At 26.8% G+C, this 18,406-nt stretch overlaps 3 protein-coding genes across 4 annotated transcripts in view; 2 read left to right on the forward strand and 1 right to left on the reverse strand.

Moving 5' to 3' along the window:
• Nucleotides 1-482: 482 nt before the first annotated feature.
• Nucleotides 483-1,614, forward strand: LOC119671738 (chorion protein S19). The gene is made up of 2 exons (XM_038082499.1): nt 483-621; nt 716-1,614. Exons 1-2 carry the CDS (start codon nt 607-609, stop codon nt 1,244-1,246), a joined length of 546 nt encoding a protein of 181 aa, XP_037938427.1. The 5' UTR covers nt 483-606; the 3' UTR covers nt 1,247-1,614.
• A 4,920-nt stretch (nt 1,615-6,534) lies between these two features.
• On the forward strand, nt 6,535-7,246 carry LOC119673075 (chorion protein S16). Its single transcript, XM_038084294.1, has 2 exons — nt 6,535-6,961; nt 7,103-7,246. Exons 1-2 carry the CDS (start codon nt 6,607-6,609, stop codon nt 7,174-7,176), a joined length of 429 nt encoding a protein of 142 aa, XP_037940222.1. The 5' UTR covers nt 6,535-6,606; the 3' UTR covers nt 7,177-7,246.
• A 3,390-nt stretch (nt 7,247-10,636) lies between these two features.
• LOC119673013 (paramyosin, long form) overlaps nt 10,637-18,406 on the reverse strand; it is a 30,622-nt gene continuing 22,852 nt past the window's right edge. For both annotated transcript variants that reach the window (XM_038084212.1, XM_038084213.1), the window contains 4 exons: nt 13,363-13,882; nt 13,203-13,298; nt 12,854-13,135; nt 10,637-10,865 (listed from right to left, as the gene is read on the reverse strand). In XM_038084212.1, the coding sequence (XP_037940140.1) occupies nt 10,671-10,865; nt 12,854-13,135; nt 13,203-13,298; nt 13,363-13,882 (1,093 nt within the window). In that variant the 3' untranslated portion in view covers nt 10,637-10,670. The remainder of the gene's footprint in view (nt 10,866-12,853; nt 13,136-13,202; nt 13,299-13,362; nt 13,883-18,406) is intronic.

The following is an 18,406-nucleotide window of genomic DNA, read 5'->3' on the forward strand; positions in this document are numbered from 1 at the left end:
ATGCATTAATAAAATATTTACCTATTGAAAAGATCGACAATGACCTACTTAGTATGGTACTTTTCGTTTGGTATGGCTGGTTGGTATGGCTTTATAAGAGCAAATAGCTTCATTTTTCGAATTTAACGCAATATTCTTATCTGATCAAAATATATATAATAGATCAGATAATTGTATTTACCATTATGTACTATTTGTTTATAGTTCTATTTGTAATTATATTCTCACATTGAAAAGATTGGTAAATTAAAATTGAGTTTACACTCATTTTATTTCGGCTTCATAATCAGTATCTTTCACTAATATAGCTCAAACTTATTGACGACCACCTCTAATGGGCGTGCCCGATGAAAGCAGCTGTATGTATGCATTGATTAACTTGAAATAAGAAATAAAATATTATTTATACAATATTTAATATAAGTATATAAAAATAATAAGAAGTATGTAGATCGGCTTGACTTGATGCAGCTTGAATAAAGATTTGAAATCACGTCTTGAGCACGTTGAAAAATTGTTGCTTATAAAAAGAAGTGCGCGATTTGCATTTGCTTATTAGTACCAATTGTGAAATAAACTAATTAACGCAACCCATAAACAATCAACATGACAAAATATATTGTAAGTTTGCAATTCGTAGTTTTTTATTTGGAAAAGTTTTAATTATAAATTTAATAAAATTGCACTTCCGTTTTTATTGTTTCGCTTAATATAGACATTTGCATTGGTGCTATTCGCTTCCGTAGCTATCGGCTATTGTGTTCCTGTAGCTTTACCATATGGCAGTGGTGTTCCAGCTGTCCAACAAGTTAGCTTGCGTAGCTTATCTGGCATAGCTAATATTCACAAATATTTGGATACTGCACCAGCTTCATCTTCATCTTCAGCCGCCTCATCAGCAGCTGCACCATCTGCCCAAGTTATAGCTCAACCCGCCTATGCTGCACCACATGCACCAGCCTATGCACCAGCACAATCTGTTGTTTTACCAGCACCTTCACCAGTATATGGCGCTGCTCCAGGTTATGCTGCAGCACCCAGATACGGTCACCCAGCTCCCAGATATAATGTAATCCAACCAGCTGTTGCCACACAATTGAACCCAGGTCAATTGAACTACAAAGCCATCCAAGGCGTACCACAATACAATACCGTTGCCTTACCTGTAGTTCCATCTGAAGCCGTCGCTAAATTGTATGTACCCCGTCCAGCTCCAGCCCCATATAACATTGGACCCGCTTATTAAGTATTAGTTGTGTAAATAGTTTTAAGTGTGCTAATAATCTCAGCAATGCATCATGACATCCACAGTTTCAATTTTTTCCAAGCGTAAATTAAATTCCAAAACCATGACCAGTTATTTTAAACCGAAATTCAAAATTTGACTGTTATTTTTATTTTTTTTTTGACTTATTAGTTTTTAATTAATTGAAATCTAAGAAATTGAATACACAAATTTGGCTAAAACTTTTGTATTAAAAAAATAAATAGAACTTTTTTTACGTTGAACAAAGAAATTAAAAAGTTTTTTTTTATTCCGAATTTACAACATTGCCATTTGAAGTAATGAGTCAGCTTTTCCGGCTCAACTTACATTGACCTCATAAATGTGCACTTGACCGAACGGAAATGTAACTAACTTCCGCATAAAGAAAACTGTTTGCCTAAGTCAAACTCACTTCGAATTCAATAACGGTGGCAGGCCTTCTCATGAGAACTCAAGAGCAAAAATAACGTCACCTTTGTTCATATTATAGGTCTCAGTGCCTTACATAACAATTACAATAATTAATTATATTATAAATAATTATTATATAAATTATTATAGTTAATTATTATAATTATATATTGTAATTATAATGGTCTCAAATTATTAAACAATATGAAGAATTTCTACGTTCCAAAATCTACAAAATTTTTTTTTCAGAAAGGGTTTGATGCCAACAATCTTATAACTTACTGATGACCAGTAAATAACTTCTAAAAGAAACACAAGACACCGAAAGAAATGGGTTCAAAAACATTTTAAAATAAAGTCTTATTATATGAAACTATGGGTTATAAAAGTATACGTAATGTGTGTCTAGTATGTAACGTAATGGATTCAAAAATATTTCAAAATGAAATTTTTATGTATGGAACTATAGATTATTTTTATAACCTTTGATTGGAATGTAATTTATGTAATATTTTATACTTCTGAAAATAGAAACTATAATGGTAAACTAGTTTTTTAAAGTATGTACTTTATAAATACTATATATTACTACCCTTAGGTAAAACTATTTATAGTCATACTAAATCTCAATTTAACTCGTATGATAGACTTAAGCTAATGTACTTAGATAACTATCTGGCTTGTCAATAGTGGTCTTTAATTTTTCTTCCAACTAAATCATCAGGTAAAGTTAAGTAAATAGTTATCAAATTGTATAGAAATTTTATATATAAACATAAATATAATGGAAATGAACATGGTGCTAGGTTTCCTATGAATCGGAATACTCCAATCGTGGTAGAGATCTTGCACTAGCAATCGAACGTAACCAAAGAAATATTCAGAAGGAAAGTCTAAGTCTCTACCATTGAGAATTGTTTGATATCAGTTAAAGTTAATTTACATATAAATTAATTCGATTTGTGGAATACTGATGAGATTCAAAAGAGTCATTCTATCAACAAGAATATTTGAGTTAGTTTACAAAAGATATTTGTATTGTTCTCAATATTAACAGTTAGGTCTAATAAGAAATAACAAATAAAATGATTTTTAAAGAGAAATCAATTCTAAACAATATGTTCTATTAAGAATTTCGTTTTATCTGTCATAATTTCGTCTTTCGTCATATGTTTCTGAAGAATCATATAAAAAATATCAATAAATTTAAAAGGAAAAAATTGAGGTTCTACAAATAAATTATATATCTTACTGAACCGTTAGAATTGGTATGTAAAGTATGTATTTGTGCAAAGAATGAGTTTAAAGCAAGCGGTGAAAAATATTCCTGCAAAGATCGAAGAAAAAAGGGATCGGTAAATTATAAATTTATATGTTTTAAAAGATCGGTACGTATAACTGAAGAATCATCGAATCGGTAAAACTGAAAAACATTGTAAGCATTGGCCCACTATGACTGTTATGCTAAGAGAGAAGTCATAAATTTAAAATAAGACATTAGAAATAATAATATTAAATTATCTATTATTTTAATAAAGATTAATAACAATATTATGAGTTATGAGATTGTGATAACTATATTATATTATTGTTTTGTACAAATTATGTAGCACATCTTAAGCACATTCTTATTAGAACAATTTCATTTGCTTTAAATTTACTTTACTGCAATGTGCGGAGACATTAAAGTATTAAGTATAATTATAAAAATTTAATAAATAAATAAAGCATTTCACATTAACACTATAAATTTTTATATAAAATTATTTATGTTTACGTGAAATAACGTCTTAAAAGTTTAATCGAATTATATATACTTCACCATTTTCTGTAATCACTTATGACTGTACTTAATAATAATTACTTGATTCTAAAAAATTAAAATGATTAATATGTAATATTAATATTTTTCAAATAGCATGAACCAATATTCTGTTCTTTCAGAAAGCAATATATATTAAATATCATTTTTAAACTGTTCTTTTATTTGGCTCAGATGCAAAGAATTGAAATATTAATCAGGGCTAAATTTTTTGTTATACTACTGTAAATTTATTAAAATTTTAAAATACTTAAATTCAATGTTATACTATTAAATAAACATTTTCATCAAAGAACTGACTCAGTCAAAATAGTCTTAATCATGAACTATAAAAAATCACGAAATTTGGATAACTATCATATTTTCTGCATTTTACAATTTATACCAAAGATATTTTAGTACATTTATATGATGTGGTCTGAGTATCGTTATAAGAACTTGTTATCGGATCTGTTATTTGTAAATAAAAAGAATTTTTCTTATCTCATGTTTTCAACTGTGTACAGTGAAGTAATCGGTGTCATAGTCAAATAAGAGCACTGATTTAACAATAGAGTAGTAATAAAACTCTGATGATAATTTTTTATCGATAATTTTCTATAATTATTATATTAATGGGAAAATTCTAAACTTAAATTGTAGAGTATGAAATTATTAGCTACATTGATTAAGAATTAGATATATTTATTATTAAAGATCTAAATATCTTAGTACATAATACACTATTTATAATAATATACCAATAGCATTATCATACTCTTACCGCAATCTGACAGATTTTTATACTTCAACATTTTATTCAACTATTTTTAACTTGATTTAATAAAAATGAATATATCTGTCTCAAAGTCTTGACAATAAAACTTAGTAAAGTTCTTGAATACAAATCAATAACTAATGTGTAAATATTTTGTCAAAATTTAAACTAGAGATATAGAGATCTAGAGAGATATATGACAGAAACTTTCTATTAAATCCAAAATTCATTTAAGACCTTATGGATAACCTGTTGCAAAATTTGAACATGTTTCAAAATTTTGATGTAGAAAGTTTATAAAACTCTAAAATATAAGTGCACTATTAACTTGAAAATAATTTTACAGAAATTTAAACCAGTCTAGAGAGGTATGTTGCTTATTCAAAATTATTATTACTGAAACTTTTATTTAAATTTAAGACCCAAAGATATGATACGTATTGAACCATATGTTCAAAAAATTATGTGAATATTCATATATTAAAATATATGTAAAGAACTGTAAACCATAATTTACTGTAAGAATTTTATATCAAAATGTAATAAAACTATAAAATATGAATTATATATTTGCGAATTACTAGTCAATAATTTTAACTACTCTAGCGAAATAAATTGCTTACGCTAAAGTTGTCATGACTTGAGCTCTCAATTGAATTTGTAGTTTTAGCACAAAAGTGTAAGACCTCATGAACTATTTATTTTAATATATTATTTTGACATTCTAATTTCAAAATTTAATTGCGATCTTCAATATGGATAAATGGAATAATAACTGCAAAATTAGAATTTTAGCTAAATTGAGAGGTATATGGAAATATTATCATGGATGAAAGTTTCATTTGAAACTGAAATTCAAGCGTATAAGACCTCTTTGACCATCAATTTTAATAAGTTTTCGCACTTTCATAAAAAATTTAAGAAAACTCTGAAAGAATTCTACAGAAATTTTAATAGAGTCATTAATGGTGATATCTTGCTTACGTCAAAATTGTTATGACGGGAACTCTCATTTGAAATTAAAATCTAAAAATAAACTTCAATAATTTATTCTAATTAATTTTTTTAAATTTAAAACTTAATAATTATCTTGAAGTTCAGCTCTCTAATCTGAAAAAGTTTTTAAAAACCAAATATCATGACTGAAAGCTTTATTTGAGTTTTGAACTTGAGTATACGTATAAGACCTCATGAACCACTTGTTTGAAAAAATTTCAAAATTGTTATATCAAAACTTGATAGAACTCAAAAATATAGGTTCATAATTAAGTTAAAAAGTTAGAGAGACAAATGTTAATGGAGTCGGTAATAGGGATATATATAATTTGTGTTAAAATTACAAGACTGGATGTAAGATCTAAACTTACATATGAATTATTTATTTATTATTTTTATTATTTGTATAATAATTGTAATAAAAATTATTAATTATTTATTTTCATAATTTATTTTCTTATTTTTATATTAAAACTTAATACTTGAGTTTGTATATTGTTTAATTCAATCTACAAACTTCAACTTACTTAAGAAATAAACTTACTTCTGGGCTTATGCCCAGAACTTTCTTCAAAATCTAAAATCTAAATATATTAGACTCCATTAACTATAAATAATATTTCTATTTCGTATTCATAACTGAATCCAGAATTTTATTTACTGTAACCATTTCGAAAAATGGGTCTTATTACCAGTTCTAACCAGACATCGAAGTTTCCAGTTTGTTTATTCTGTGATGAATGTTTAAAAAATTTTGATAATTTCTGAAGTCACATACATGTTAAGTTGTAAAATCAAAATTTGATAGTAAAACGTAAAGAACCTACCTACCGCGCCATTCTTTATTATTATTATTTTTGTTTCATTAAATACAACAACTATTAAATTGGCGATATCATGTCGAAAGTGCATGTGCATCTGGTTAATACGTACTACTACAATGGAACCGAAATCAATTTGCATTAAAGACATGTCACACATTATTAGCAAAAAAATTTATTTTAAAAATTTATTATCACTAAATTATTTACTCTCAACAAATTTATCGCTACTGTCCATGCCAAATATGGACGGACCATTGAAGCGCTTCGAAGAGTGCCAATATATCGGTTAAATGTCGCTATTGTAAACAAAAATTTAACACCGGTGGCGCGATGAATTGCGACTTCAATTGCTTTTCATATATAAATTTTATAGATTATGTCACGTAGTTGCAAGTTCAGTATTCATATTTACCGAATAATTTCAAGTAACTAGTATAAAAGCAAATTAGACATCAATTTTGCATATTAGTTCATCAATTGCTTCCTAGTGTCTCATTAGAAATATATCAACAGAGACTATATATTAAAAATGTTCCGTTACTTAGCGTGTTTTGTTGCTTTTGCCTGTATATGCAGTCCAGCTTTCTGCGTTCTTCCTTATGGTAGACCACTCGTGGTGGCTCCAAGAGTAGCAGTAGTTCCAAGAGTAGTTCCAGCAGCTCAAGCTATTGTACCTAGGGACGCACTCGCCCAAGCACAAGCTTTAACTGATGCTGCCGGTGCTAAAGCTACTGCTGTTAAAATAAATTCGGTTAACTTGGAAGCCTTAAATAATTATGGTCATCAAATCGGTGTACCACTATTAGTTAGACCTTATGGCTCTTTGACCAATTTATACGCCGCTGGATTGCCACCACGCAGTTTCGTTGGAAAAATCGATCCAGGTGTGTACATAATTTTGAGTGTTTTTGTGATAAGAAAATAATTTCATTGCTGAAGTTAGTGTCACTTTATAAATTTTGTGATTTTAATTTTTTTTTAAATCTCGTAATTAATTTTTGTTATTTTTTCTTATCAAATTACAGCTTTCCAAAGAAACAGTTACACTGGTAAACTGGAAAAAATCAGCGAAACATCAATTGGAGTTCTTGCCGTTTAAATTAAGAAGCTCTCATAATTTTAGTGTAGTTAATTAGTTAATAAAATTGAAATTATTTTTTAAGTTGAAATTTTTGTGTATCATTTTTGGAAAGAACTTTAAATCTTTTTCACCTAACTATTGATAAAATGCAGCTTGAAATATTTGGAGATATATTTGTAAATATTTCATTTATATCTCTGCTTAATTAGTGCATTTCAAAAGTCACTAAAGATAGACGCTTCTATATATGAGTAGATACTTATATAGAAATTTTATAGAAATTATAAATAACACTGATAAATGCTTGAGCATGTATGGGATCTTTTTTAATTATTTATTTTTTAATTATTATCTAATTTACTTTTGTTTGAAATGTTCATTTATAAGATATTTTCAAACAGTTTAACAATTTGAAGTTTTAGCACATTTGCTTACAACAACAATTGCTCTATTAATGAATTGCATTTCATTTCTATTTCTGATAAATAAATATTATAATAATATATTTAGATTTTCACAACTTAGATAAGTTATCTTCGAATGTTAATAAGTAACTTATAGTGATTTTGATGTCAAAAAAAAAAAAAATGATATACCAATGTATTTTTCATTTGCTGTTGAACCTATTTTCCGGGAAATGTAGGGATCTTACGATAGTTTCTAACAACAGATGCGGTGAAATTTAATCATTTATTATTATTGAGAAAAATAATATCATTTGCCATATTTAATATCGTGTGAAGATACTACAGTACTAATGCAATATAGTATTTAGTTAATATAGTTGATGATAGAAATATCACTATAAGATGATTACCAAAGAATATAATACAATGATGAAGTCTTAACAGTTATTTAGTATAAGTTCTATTCTGTAGTAAACTGCTAAACGGTTTAAGATCTTGTAACGCATGCAACTCATATATAAAATGGAGTGGAATATTTTGTTAGACCCCTAGATATACAGAAAGTTTTTAAATTATAATTTTTATATTATACTGATTACATTTATATGTATTACTTCAAATATTTATTTAACATAACTCAGAACAATAAAGAGATCAACATTATTGTTCAACCCAATAACACAGATTAAGATGTTTGCAAAAATCTTTATATACACAAAGTGATTACTCGATGTTTGAAGAGTACATTAATAGCTTCCCTATAGAAAATCGATATTAGAGCCATACAACTTTAGAATAATGCTAATATCAATGTTCAAAACGACACATGGTTTTTGTAAATATAAAATATGTAAATACTGATAATTTGTAATCTTACATTGTGGTCATGCAATCAGGGCAACGAAAGTAATTTGGGATGAAACATGTTAAATATAACATATGAATTTCAAGACCATGTACAACCAGAATAGAGAATTAAGTGTGGCCACTTTTACTTAATCGATTTAAGAGTTTATCGACATTGTAATAATTGAACACAGAGACGGGTACAGTCGATTGTTTGACTTTAAGAAAGCGACTTGATCCATAAATGTGAATATTTAAATAGATACTTTATGAAATTATAAAATTAGAAGGAAGAAATTATAAAACTTTGGGTTTAGAGTGTGAAGATTCTAAAGCATTACTGGATAAATCATGTACTCAGATAAACAAAAATAATATTATAAATAGAAGATAAGCAAAAAACTAATACAAAAGTAGTTCTATATTAATAATTGATGGTTGTATATTTTATATATTGATATTTTATTTTTGACCGACAATTTTAGCGATCGCAAATGACAGTAGTTATTTTCTGTTTAAGATTCACTTAAGTTATTAAACTTTTATAAAAATTAGCAAAGAATGAAGATCACTTAAAGATCACTTTACTCTAAACTAATAATATTGGACAATATAATTATCGTATGGGTGTGGTGAGGAATCCAGAAAACAAGGAAGGCTGGAGACCATAAGAATAATTTCTATAAAATGACATAGTTTTAATCCAAGTTCTGTAATATATAAAAACTATTTCATGTATTATATTATTTATTCAATAAAAGGAATATTGCATTGAAATCAATTGCTACACAGCACTATCTGCGTATATAGTCGCATGGTCATATTTGCTCTGTTGATATATTACATACATATATAGGTAGGTATTACATATGTAGGTAGGTATAGATGTCGGTAGGTATTACTCCATGGGTTTCTTTTCTTTGTAAAATATTATGTAGAGCACATTTTTATGAAATGAAGAAGACAAAAACCACACTTCCCTTTGTCACAACCTTTAATTATAGTAAGTAATGTATAGTAAAATATGATATATTGTTTTGAACATTAGTATAGCAGCAAATGATGTAAAAAGAATTGTATTTAGTTATGATTTTTTATTTAAAATTACTAAAAATACAAATAATAAAAATAAAAGTTAACTTAAGATCTCAATTACAGTAAATATAACGTTAATATTATTATTTAAATAAAATAAGCATTTATTATATTTTAGTAAAATGTTTCTTTTGCATCTAAGAATATTTGAAAGCAGTAACATCTAAAAAAGTATTAACTATGATTTGTAATTTATTTTATTTAAAATATATGATTTTGAAATATGTCTATGAAATATGTTTAGTTCAGGTTTTTAGAAATCAAAAACAGAAAAATAAGAATAAATGTTGAATGAAGTGATGAATCAGTTGATTATAAGCCCAAGTGCATTAAAAATAAATAGAATTGGCTCAGCAAATTTAATTGCAGACAAAAATTTAAAAATTGGGTTATTCTGCGTAAAAAATGCCAAAAACTACAGAAATAAAATATTTTAAATAATTTTTTTTTAAAAATATTTTTAAAATTTTCAAGTTGATTTTGTAAGATTTCTGTATTGCATTACGATTTTATTAAACAGAAATTAAGTAAAAAATCTTGAATAAAAAGTATTTAGTAATCAATTTAATTATAAATAATTATTTAATATATATGTATGTGAGTAAGAAGATTTCTAACAGTTTTCTATACAAAATAAAAGAATTGGTTTTAGGCTCTCTCTCGCAATTTTTTTTTTTTTGGGAATTTTAATAAAAATTTTTATTTTATTTTTAACAAAAAAGGTTAATAATATTTTTGATTTAGATTTTGAGTTTAAGTTTAAGTTTTTATTTGTTGTTCATTTTCTTAATTAAAATACATAAATTTTCTTTATTAATTTTAAACATAAAATTGTATTTGCATATGATGGATGTGCTTCTGTGCTTCATTCAGATGGAAATGATGTTCTAATTTCATAATTTCATAATTTCATACATGTTCATTATAAATAAGTTCATAAATTCATAAAATCATAAATCCATAAAATCATAAGTTCATATAATTTTAATAATTTAATAATTTAATAATTGATGTTGTTCATCTCTTTGCGATTTGATGTTTCGTTTCTGCTGTTATTTTGCGTTAAATTGAAATAAATTCTTAATAAGTTTTTTTTTAATTTTTAATTATAAAAATATGTGCTGTTTTTATATTCTCTTTTTTTTTAAATATTTTTTAAATTATTTATTCGGTGATCGTCCTTGTTGTTTCCTGGATGTAGACTTGAGAGCCAGGAATAGTGGATGTGGTGACGAATGTACGGTGCTTGGCGCGGATCATGTTCAAGTTAGTTTCAGCACAGTCAGCACGATCTTCGGCAGCTTCAAGTTCACGTTGGAAACGGCGTACGCGGGTGACGGATTGCTGAGACATGCCCTCCTGAAATATAAAGAATAACAAATTTATGTATATGACTTCATTGAAGATATATATAGATAAATATATATTTTGTAAAGTAGATATTTTATAGTTGCTTAAGTTGTTTGTCCTAAGCGTGTTACATATTACATATTGCTGGGACATTACCTCCTGTAAATTATAAGAGAAAAAAAATGCAACTGTTAGTTGTGTTGGAGGTCTCAGGCTACGAGATATTATATTTAAGCAAAATTTTGAATTCTACTTAAGGCTCTAAATTGATATGGGTGAATACGTACCCCAGCAATTGATATTAAAAATGATTTGGTATATCAGCCAATATTTTTAAGTAGATAACAATATCTATATGAGTGTGAAATTAACAAATATGATTCCATAAGTTTATAACATATTGTTAGATTCATAAAATAGGCTTTTCAGAATATACTCGTATCTTCAAATATACAATCAGTGTATGTTTTTATATAATAATTATTTGATTTCAATTTTTTAAATATTTTTTCTATATATGTATAAGAAAACGATATAAAGTACTAGAATTAAAAAATATTAAAATATATATTCGACAATTTAATGACTTAAATAATATATGAATAAATTTAGACAAATATTTAAAAAGTGCAACGATTTTCATAAAATCACTGATTTTAACCGCGATGGACTATAATCGAGTGATTGTATGATGATCCTATTGATCTACGGTTTATTCGAACTGATATATGCTAATATTATAAATACTATATGTATTGCGCAAGTTGCAGTTTTGAGAGTGGCTTTAAGAGTGGTAAGCATAGAGGGATGTCTCTAGACTGACGGCAGTCATTACTGGTTCCGTACTTATTGTAGAGCAGGCAGCAAAAATGGGAGTCGCATTAGTAACTACGCATTGAAAAATAAGAATCTATTCTTAATTTTCTCTCCATGCAGAGTCATAGGCGCAGAGTCATAGGCGCAGAGTCATATTAGGTGAATTCTTCTTCAATAATCTCGAAGAATTAGCAAAAACTCTTCTTCAAGCTACACACATTGAATTCAACTGGTAGAATAATACAAATAATCAATAAATTATTTGGTTTAGATGATGCAGCAATTATAAGGTACGAAATTGCTAATTGGGTACAAAGACTGACCTACAATTTTACCAAGTGATTAGATATTATCCAACTGCAAAAAATTTAAAATATATAAACTCAGCTTTAAAAGGCTTATTGACTTTTGACCATATTGAATGAATATGGTTTATAAAACATTGAAATTCTTATAAATTCATATACCAGAGGTCTAAATATTTAGAGTAATAAAAGTATGATTATAAGAAACCAAAGTACATAAAAGAACTGTTATTAGTAGTTCGAAAACTTATTTAATAGAAACATATTATCGCCTCTCTAATAGAAGAGGCGATAACTTATTTATGTATCAATCAACTTTAAAATTGTGTAGAGAAAGAAAATTTTAAAAGTTTTTTTTTTTATAATGATTATTATTCTTTCTAAGAATAACTAAAAATGGAAGTCTATACCGTCAAAGTAGGTATAGTCTAGTTCCGTTACGAAAGAACTAACTTAGCCGCAGTGCTCCGCTCTACTGGAAACCCAAAACCCAGTTACTTTATTTTCAAATTCATAGCTCAAGGTATATTTTTTTTTTGAAACAGTTAATTATTGCTCAAACTTTTTATAGTTTTGTTTTCTGTATACTGGTCTTCAGAAATATATCTTAACATTTTTTAAGTGATTTCTTGAAGTAATCAAATATGTAAATATACTCTTTCGATATGCATGGAAAATTCTTGTAATATTAGTTCACTTAGTTCTCAGAAGTTCATTAATTAAAATGTGAATCTATGTAAAGATGTATATAATTAGTGCACATAAGTTCTAAAAAGAAATTTATAATTAATTTTACCCTGCTTAAGCTTTGTTCTAAACAGAGTAGCATGTTATTTAAAATTAAATCTGTCATTATTTTCTTAATTGAAACCATACCTGTTCAGACAATTGACGTTTGAACAAGTTAACCTTGGCAGTGGTTTTGTCCAAAGCTTCTTGCAATAAGATAATATTCTTTTGATCTTCTTCGCATTGGACCATAACTTCCTTAACAGTGCGTTCCTTCTTTCTCAAGATCTTGATAGTTTCAGCGTGTCTCCTCTTCTCTTCTTCCAATTCAAGTTCCAAATCACGAATGCGGGCTTCCAATTTGCTAATGATGCGCTTGCTGCCAGCAACAGCGTTCAATTCAACTTCTTCAAGACGAATAGACAAGTTCTGTAAAAAATAATAAAATGCATAGTAATATGAAGACATGGATATAAATGCAGATGTAACAACCCACCTTAACTTCGACTTCCAAAGACTTCTTAATAGTTTCAAGCTTGACAATACGTTCTTGTTCTTCATGCACCAATTCAATGGTGTGTTTAAGTTCAACCTAAGACCAAAATATAAAAATGATCAGTTCGATATTCTTAGTTAAATACTTTGTTATTACGTACTTGCACTTTCTGGTAACGTTCATCACTGATACGCAATTCCTTGGTAACTTCTTCGTAATCAGAGGCAACAACGCTCAATTCTTGTTCCAATTTCGATTTAATGGATACCAAATTAACATTGGAAATGCTTAATTCATTGATGCGTGTCGTTGCTTCCTCGTATTGCAATTCAACGGTACGCTTAGCACGATTGGCACTATCCAAGTGTGAGCGCACTTCCTCCAATTCACCGTTCAATGAGGCAAGACGACGTTGAGCAACACCGTATTGATCGAGTGTTTGCTGCAATTGGCGTTGGATGTCCTCGTAGTGAGCTTGGAGTTCAGTCAATTGCAATGATTGTTTCTTGATGACCTTCTGCAAATCAATGTTAGTCTTATTGGCAACATCCAAGGACATTTCCAATTCAGTAATTTGAATTTGCAACTTCTTCTTGATGCGTTGAACTTCGGTCTTCAAGCGAGTTTCAGCTTCAATGACGCGAGCGTTCAATTGTTCGATTTCGATGGCAGTTTGTTTGCTAATTTATTTGAATTAAATTAAAATTATTAGAAAAATTTATACAATTTTTAAAACGAAGAAAAAAAATAAATAATAATTTGGAGTTTTTTTTGGAAGCACTTTACCTTTACCCAACATATTAAAAATTTTATATTCTGCATTTTACCACATATAGACATTTTTTACAGTGTAAATTGAATATCTAATTTGTTTGCAGTGTTTAACATATGTGCTAGTCTGTCAAATTTCTTGACAATGTAATTTTGTATCTGAGTAAAATGTTTAAGTGACTAATAAATGACCTATTTTCGCTTTTGAATACCCTCAGCAGTGTTTGGTTTGAATTCTAAAATTGCATTTTTCTTCTTCGGAAGCTAAAAATAATTCGCTTAGTTCGTATTGCAGCCAATTTTGATGAACTGACTTTTCTATTTGTACTCAGGTGAATCAAAAAATATTTCAAGTTTTGTTAAGTAATATTAACTAAAAGTTCAGTACTGCAGTTAAATGGATAGAGAATATCTTGTAGGTGTACGAAGTATCGAACTTCTTAACAATTTAATTGTATCTAATTTTGGGTGAGAAAGAAATTTATTATAAGATACGAGTATCTATAAATGCATGAATGACTCTTCTTGTGAAGAATGCATTAGTTTCGTTTTGGCAAATGTTTAATTATTTTAAACAATTTAAAGTATCTGCAATATATATTTGTAAAAAGAAAACATAAAAATAGGCTAAGCGAAGAATGTTTGTACTAATTTTATTTAGGTTTATGTTAATTAAATATGCAATTTATTACCGCCTATCTCTGCCTTTTTCTGTGATCCATACGGATCGGTACATAATTTAAGCAATTATATTTTTCAATTTTAGCTATAAAAATATAATTATTTAAATTTGAATTGAATGTTTTTGAATTGCAATTAATTAAATCGGAAGTATGTCATCATATTAATGTGGTTAGTAATAGGGCCAAACAGGTCGATTTGTACAATTTATGTTAACATGTGTGCCAACAACATGTGAGTCATCTGAGCTATTATAAAAGTTATAAACTAATTGAGGTATTTATTTTTAAACAAAATTTCTTATTAATATTAACTCAGTTTGTTAGAACTAATTTTTTATAGACCATATATAATTTATTGGATATTTAGTACAGTTTAAAGATACGCATATATATATTTCATGATGACTGCTTATATATAAAAATTATATATGATTTTTATGCATATAATAATTAAATATATTAATTAACAATTAAATTATACATACATATATTAAAATATATAATGTTAAATATAAAAATTTTTGATTAAAAATAATACTACATGTAAATTAATTTTAAAGTATTTATTTGTAGTACATATGTAAGGTAAAATAAAAGTTTTGGATTGATAATACAATATATAATATATTATATATTATATTTAAACAAAAAGTTGTAATAATATATTTTAATAAATAAAATAATGAACAATTTTTTTTTGTTTATAACATATATATTCTAATCCTTTTTGAATTATTTTTTCCCTTATGATTGCTGTAGCTATAATATCAATTATAATTTTTCTTCAAAGTTTTCTTTATTTTTTTCGATATATTTCGATAATGAATTAATTTACATTTACAAATATTTAAGTGCATTCCATTTTTCTCTATCTCACAGTAGAGAATCTATGAAAATCCATTTAAACGGCATGGATTATTCATTCCTATTCTGAGGGTACAGTGCCTAACTTTAACGGAACTTTAACTAATGAACTAACTTTAACAGTGAACGGAACTTTGAAATAGGTATGTGTGTGACTTGAAATTGGATTTAATAAAAGCGGGTTAAATGTCTGATAGTTAGCCAATGTTTGTAGAAGAGTGCTCCTAATATATATGGGGTTAAAATTGCGGGTGATGTAAGAAAATAGTGAGGCTGTGCATTTAAAATGATCGTTAATATATACCACCTGATAGTGTGAAATAATTATGACCTGAAAAATTTCGTCAAATCACCTTCTGATGTTGAAGTAAATATACTCCTAATATAAGTTAATGTATTCCATTAATAGACCTGATGGTATGAACTTTTTGTGAGGGGAGCGATTTCTTTAAAATACTTAAACATATCAAAGTGATTGTACATCTAATATAATTATATGTATGGGGTCAAAATGTCTGTCGCTTTTAAAATGAGAGTAGGAACTGTAACGACAATAAAACGACTATCGCTGATAGAATGATTAAAGGGGATGTAATAGCATAGAAATAAATGACAATAGAAATTGAGTTTACGTTTGATGGCCTATAATGATATTCTCTGAAATCTTTGATTAAAATTAAAATTGATGAAAAACGAATAAAGGGACTGTAATGACTGTGTTTATTAGATTTTGTCAGTGCACAGATTCAGGCATTGCAGGTATTAAGTTTACGTGTCTAACAAATATCGGTAATGATCTAGAGATCTAAACATAATCAATTGAGAATTACTTTTCTTATCATTCAACTGGAGTTATATTAAGCTTAAACACTATTCTATCTAAATTATTTAAAAATATATAATATAGTTTAAAATATACTCATATGAGGTTTTCAGTAAGAATCAAATAATATTCATTATGCTATACTTATTGGTTAAAACATAGGTGTGTATAAATAGCACACTTGAACAAGTACTTGAACAAGTCTACTATATACTATATTGGTTAGTTGGAGACATCGATTTTATCATACTCCTTAAATATAATTTTTATTACTAGATTTTTTGCTATGCTTTTATATCAAAAAATATATTTTTGAAATATTTGGTATGCAATATGAAGTAAAATAATATGTTAAAAATAAATGATGTAACTTTTATAAGAATAATTTGTGGCTTAATCTGATTATTTAATTTTGAGAAATTATTTATATCTTTATTATATAAAAAGCAATTGTTTTGTATAGGCATTTAGTTAGAAAGACTCGTGCAGATAAATGCTTTCACATATTCAATATTCTGGTTACTTAATCTATTTTGTCATTATTTTGGCAGACATACGAGTAGTTCATTCATATTGTATTTTTGCTAGATATTAACATTTCAATTTAATTCTTATATTTTTATTTTATTTTTTTTTTTTGTTTAAAGTACGTAAAGAAAATTTAAATTTTTAAAAAATTTTTTATATGTTGTTTGTCATGTGCGAGTTCATTTATTTCGATTTTTATGCTGGTTAAGCAAAAATAAAAAAAATAAAATTAAACTAAATTATTTAAAATTTAATTTTGAAGGACAACAAAACAATGGCAAATTTTTTACTTAAAATATTTAACGAATTAATTGAAAATAAGTTTTAAAATAAAAATATTGAAAATTATTGTCCCTGTACTGGGTGTGCGTGACATATCTAAGAGATGTGCGATCGCCTACAAAAACTGAATTGCAAATATTTTGATTTAAAATTTTCTTGAAAGGTTTTCGTTCTGCACTATTTCTTTTATAAAATGTATTTATTATAAATTATTTTTAATAATTGCTATAGCAAATACTTAATACGATTTAATTGTTATATTCAAATAATGGGTAATGATTAGTTTACATTTCAAACCTTTGCAAGATATTGCAGGCGATATAAAATCATTGTGGAAATTAAATTGAAATCCAAAAACTGTTAAACATTATCTAGAAAATAGTGTAATAATAGTAATAAATTCACAAATATTAATTTTATTCTATTTTAAGTCGGTATTAGGTAAGACTGGGCTTAATAGTTAATCTATATGCCAGACTAGACTTAGATCACCTTTGGGTCAGTTACGAAAATGATTTATATAAACAAGTTATAACTAAGAATGTAATAATAAAATAATTTTATAATTATATATTCTTTTTAAATGCAAAAACATTATATTATTATATATTATAAATTATAAATACAATCTAACATGACGTATATGGAATTTATTAAAATTGGTGCAGTATAAAATATATTTATACACATCCAAAGAATTTCTTTTAAGTAGTACATGTTGTCCGAAAGCTTTAAGGAATATAAAGTGAATGGCACTTATAGTTTTTTTTAGAGTTAAAAGATAAGACAGGAACTTGAGCCTTTTAGTAATTAAGAACTCGTCGAACAGGTAGCAGAACAAACATATCTGTCTCTTCGCGCATATACTGTATATGTTTTAGTTTATTTTATATCATTTATATGTTAAAAGATGTGATTAGTAAGCTTTACTTATTTGGTGGACTGACTTAAAGAAGAAGTAACCCTTTGCAGGTAGTAAGTTCAACAAGATTTTCGGAATCTTCATGTCACACTTGTAAAGTAGGAATATGTGTAAAAAAGCACCATTATTTTTGAAGATGTGACTTAATTACTAAATAAAAAAGATATTTATTTAATAATTAAAGATAAAATATATAAATTTATTTTGGCCTGTTTATTTTGTAAAGTGCAGTACATCCGCACTTATTTTATTTTTTTTGGTCTAACAACATTTATTTTAACTTAATGGATACCCAAAATTTTTTTACCTCAGATTTCCAGATTTCCTGAAC

The sequence above is a fragment of the Teleopsis dalmanni genome, chromosome 1, assembly GCF_002237135.1.
Source record: "Teleopsis dalmanni isolate 2A chromosome 1, ASM223713v2, whole genome shotgun sequence".
In the NCBI taxonomy this organism is placed as follows: Eukaryota; Metazoa; Arthropoda; class Insecta; order Diptera; family Diopsidae; genus Teleopsis; species Teleopsis dalmanni.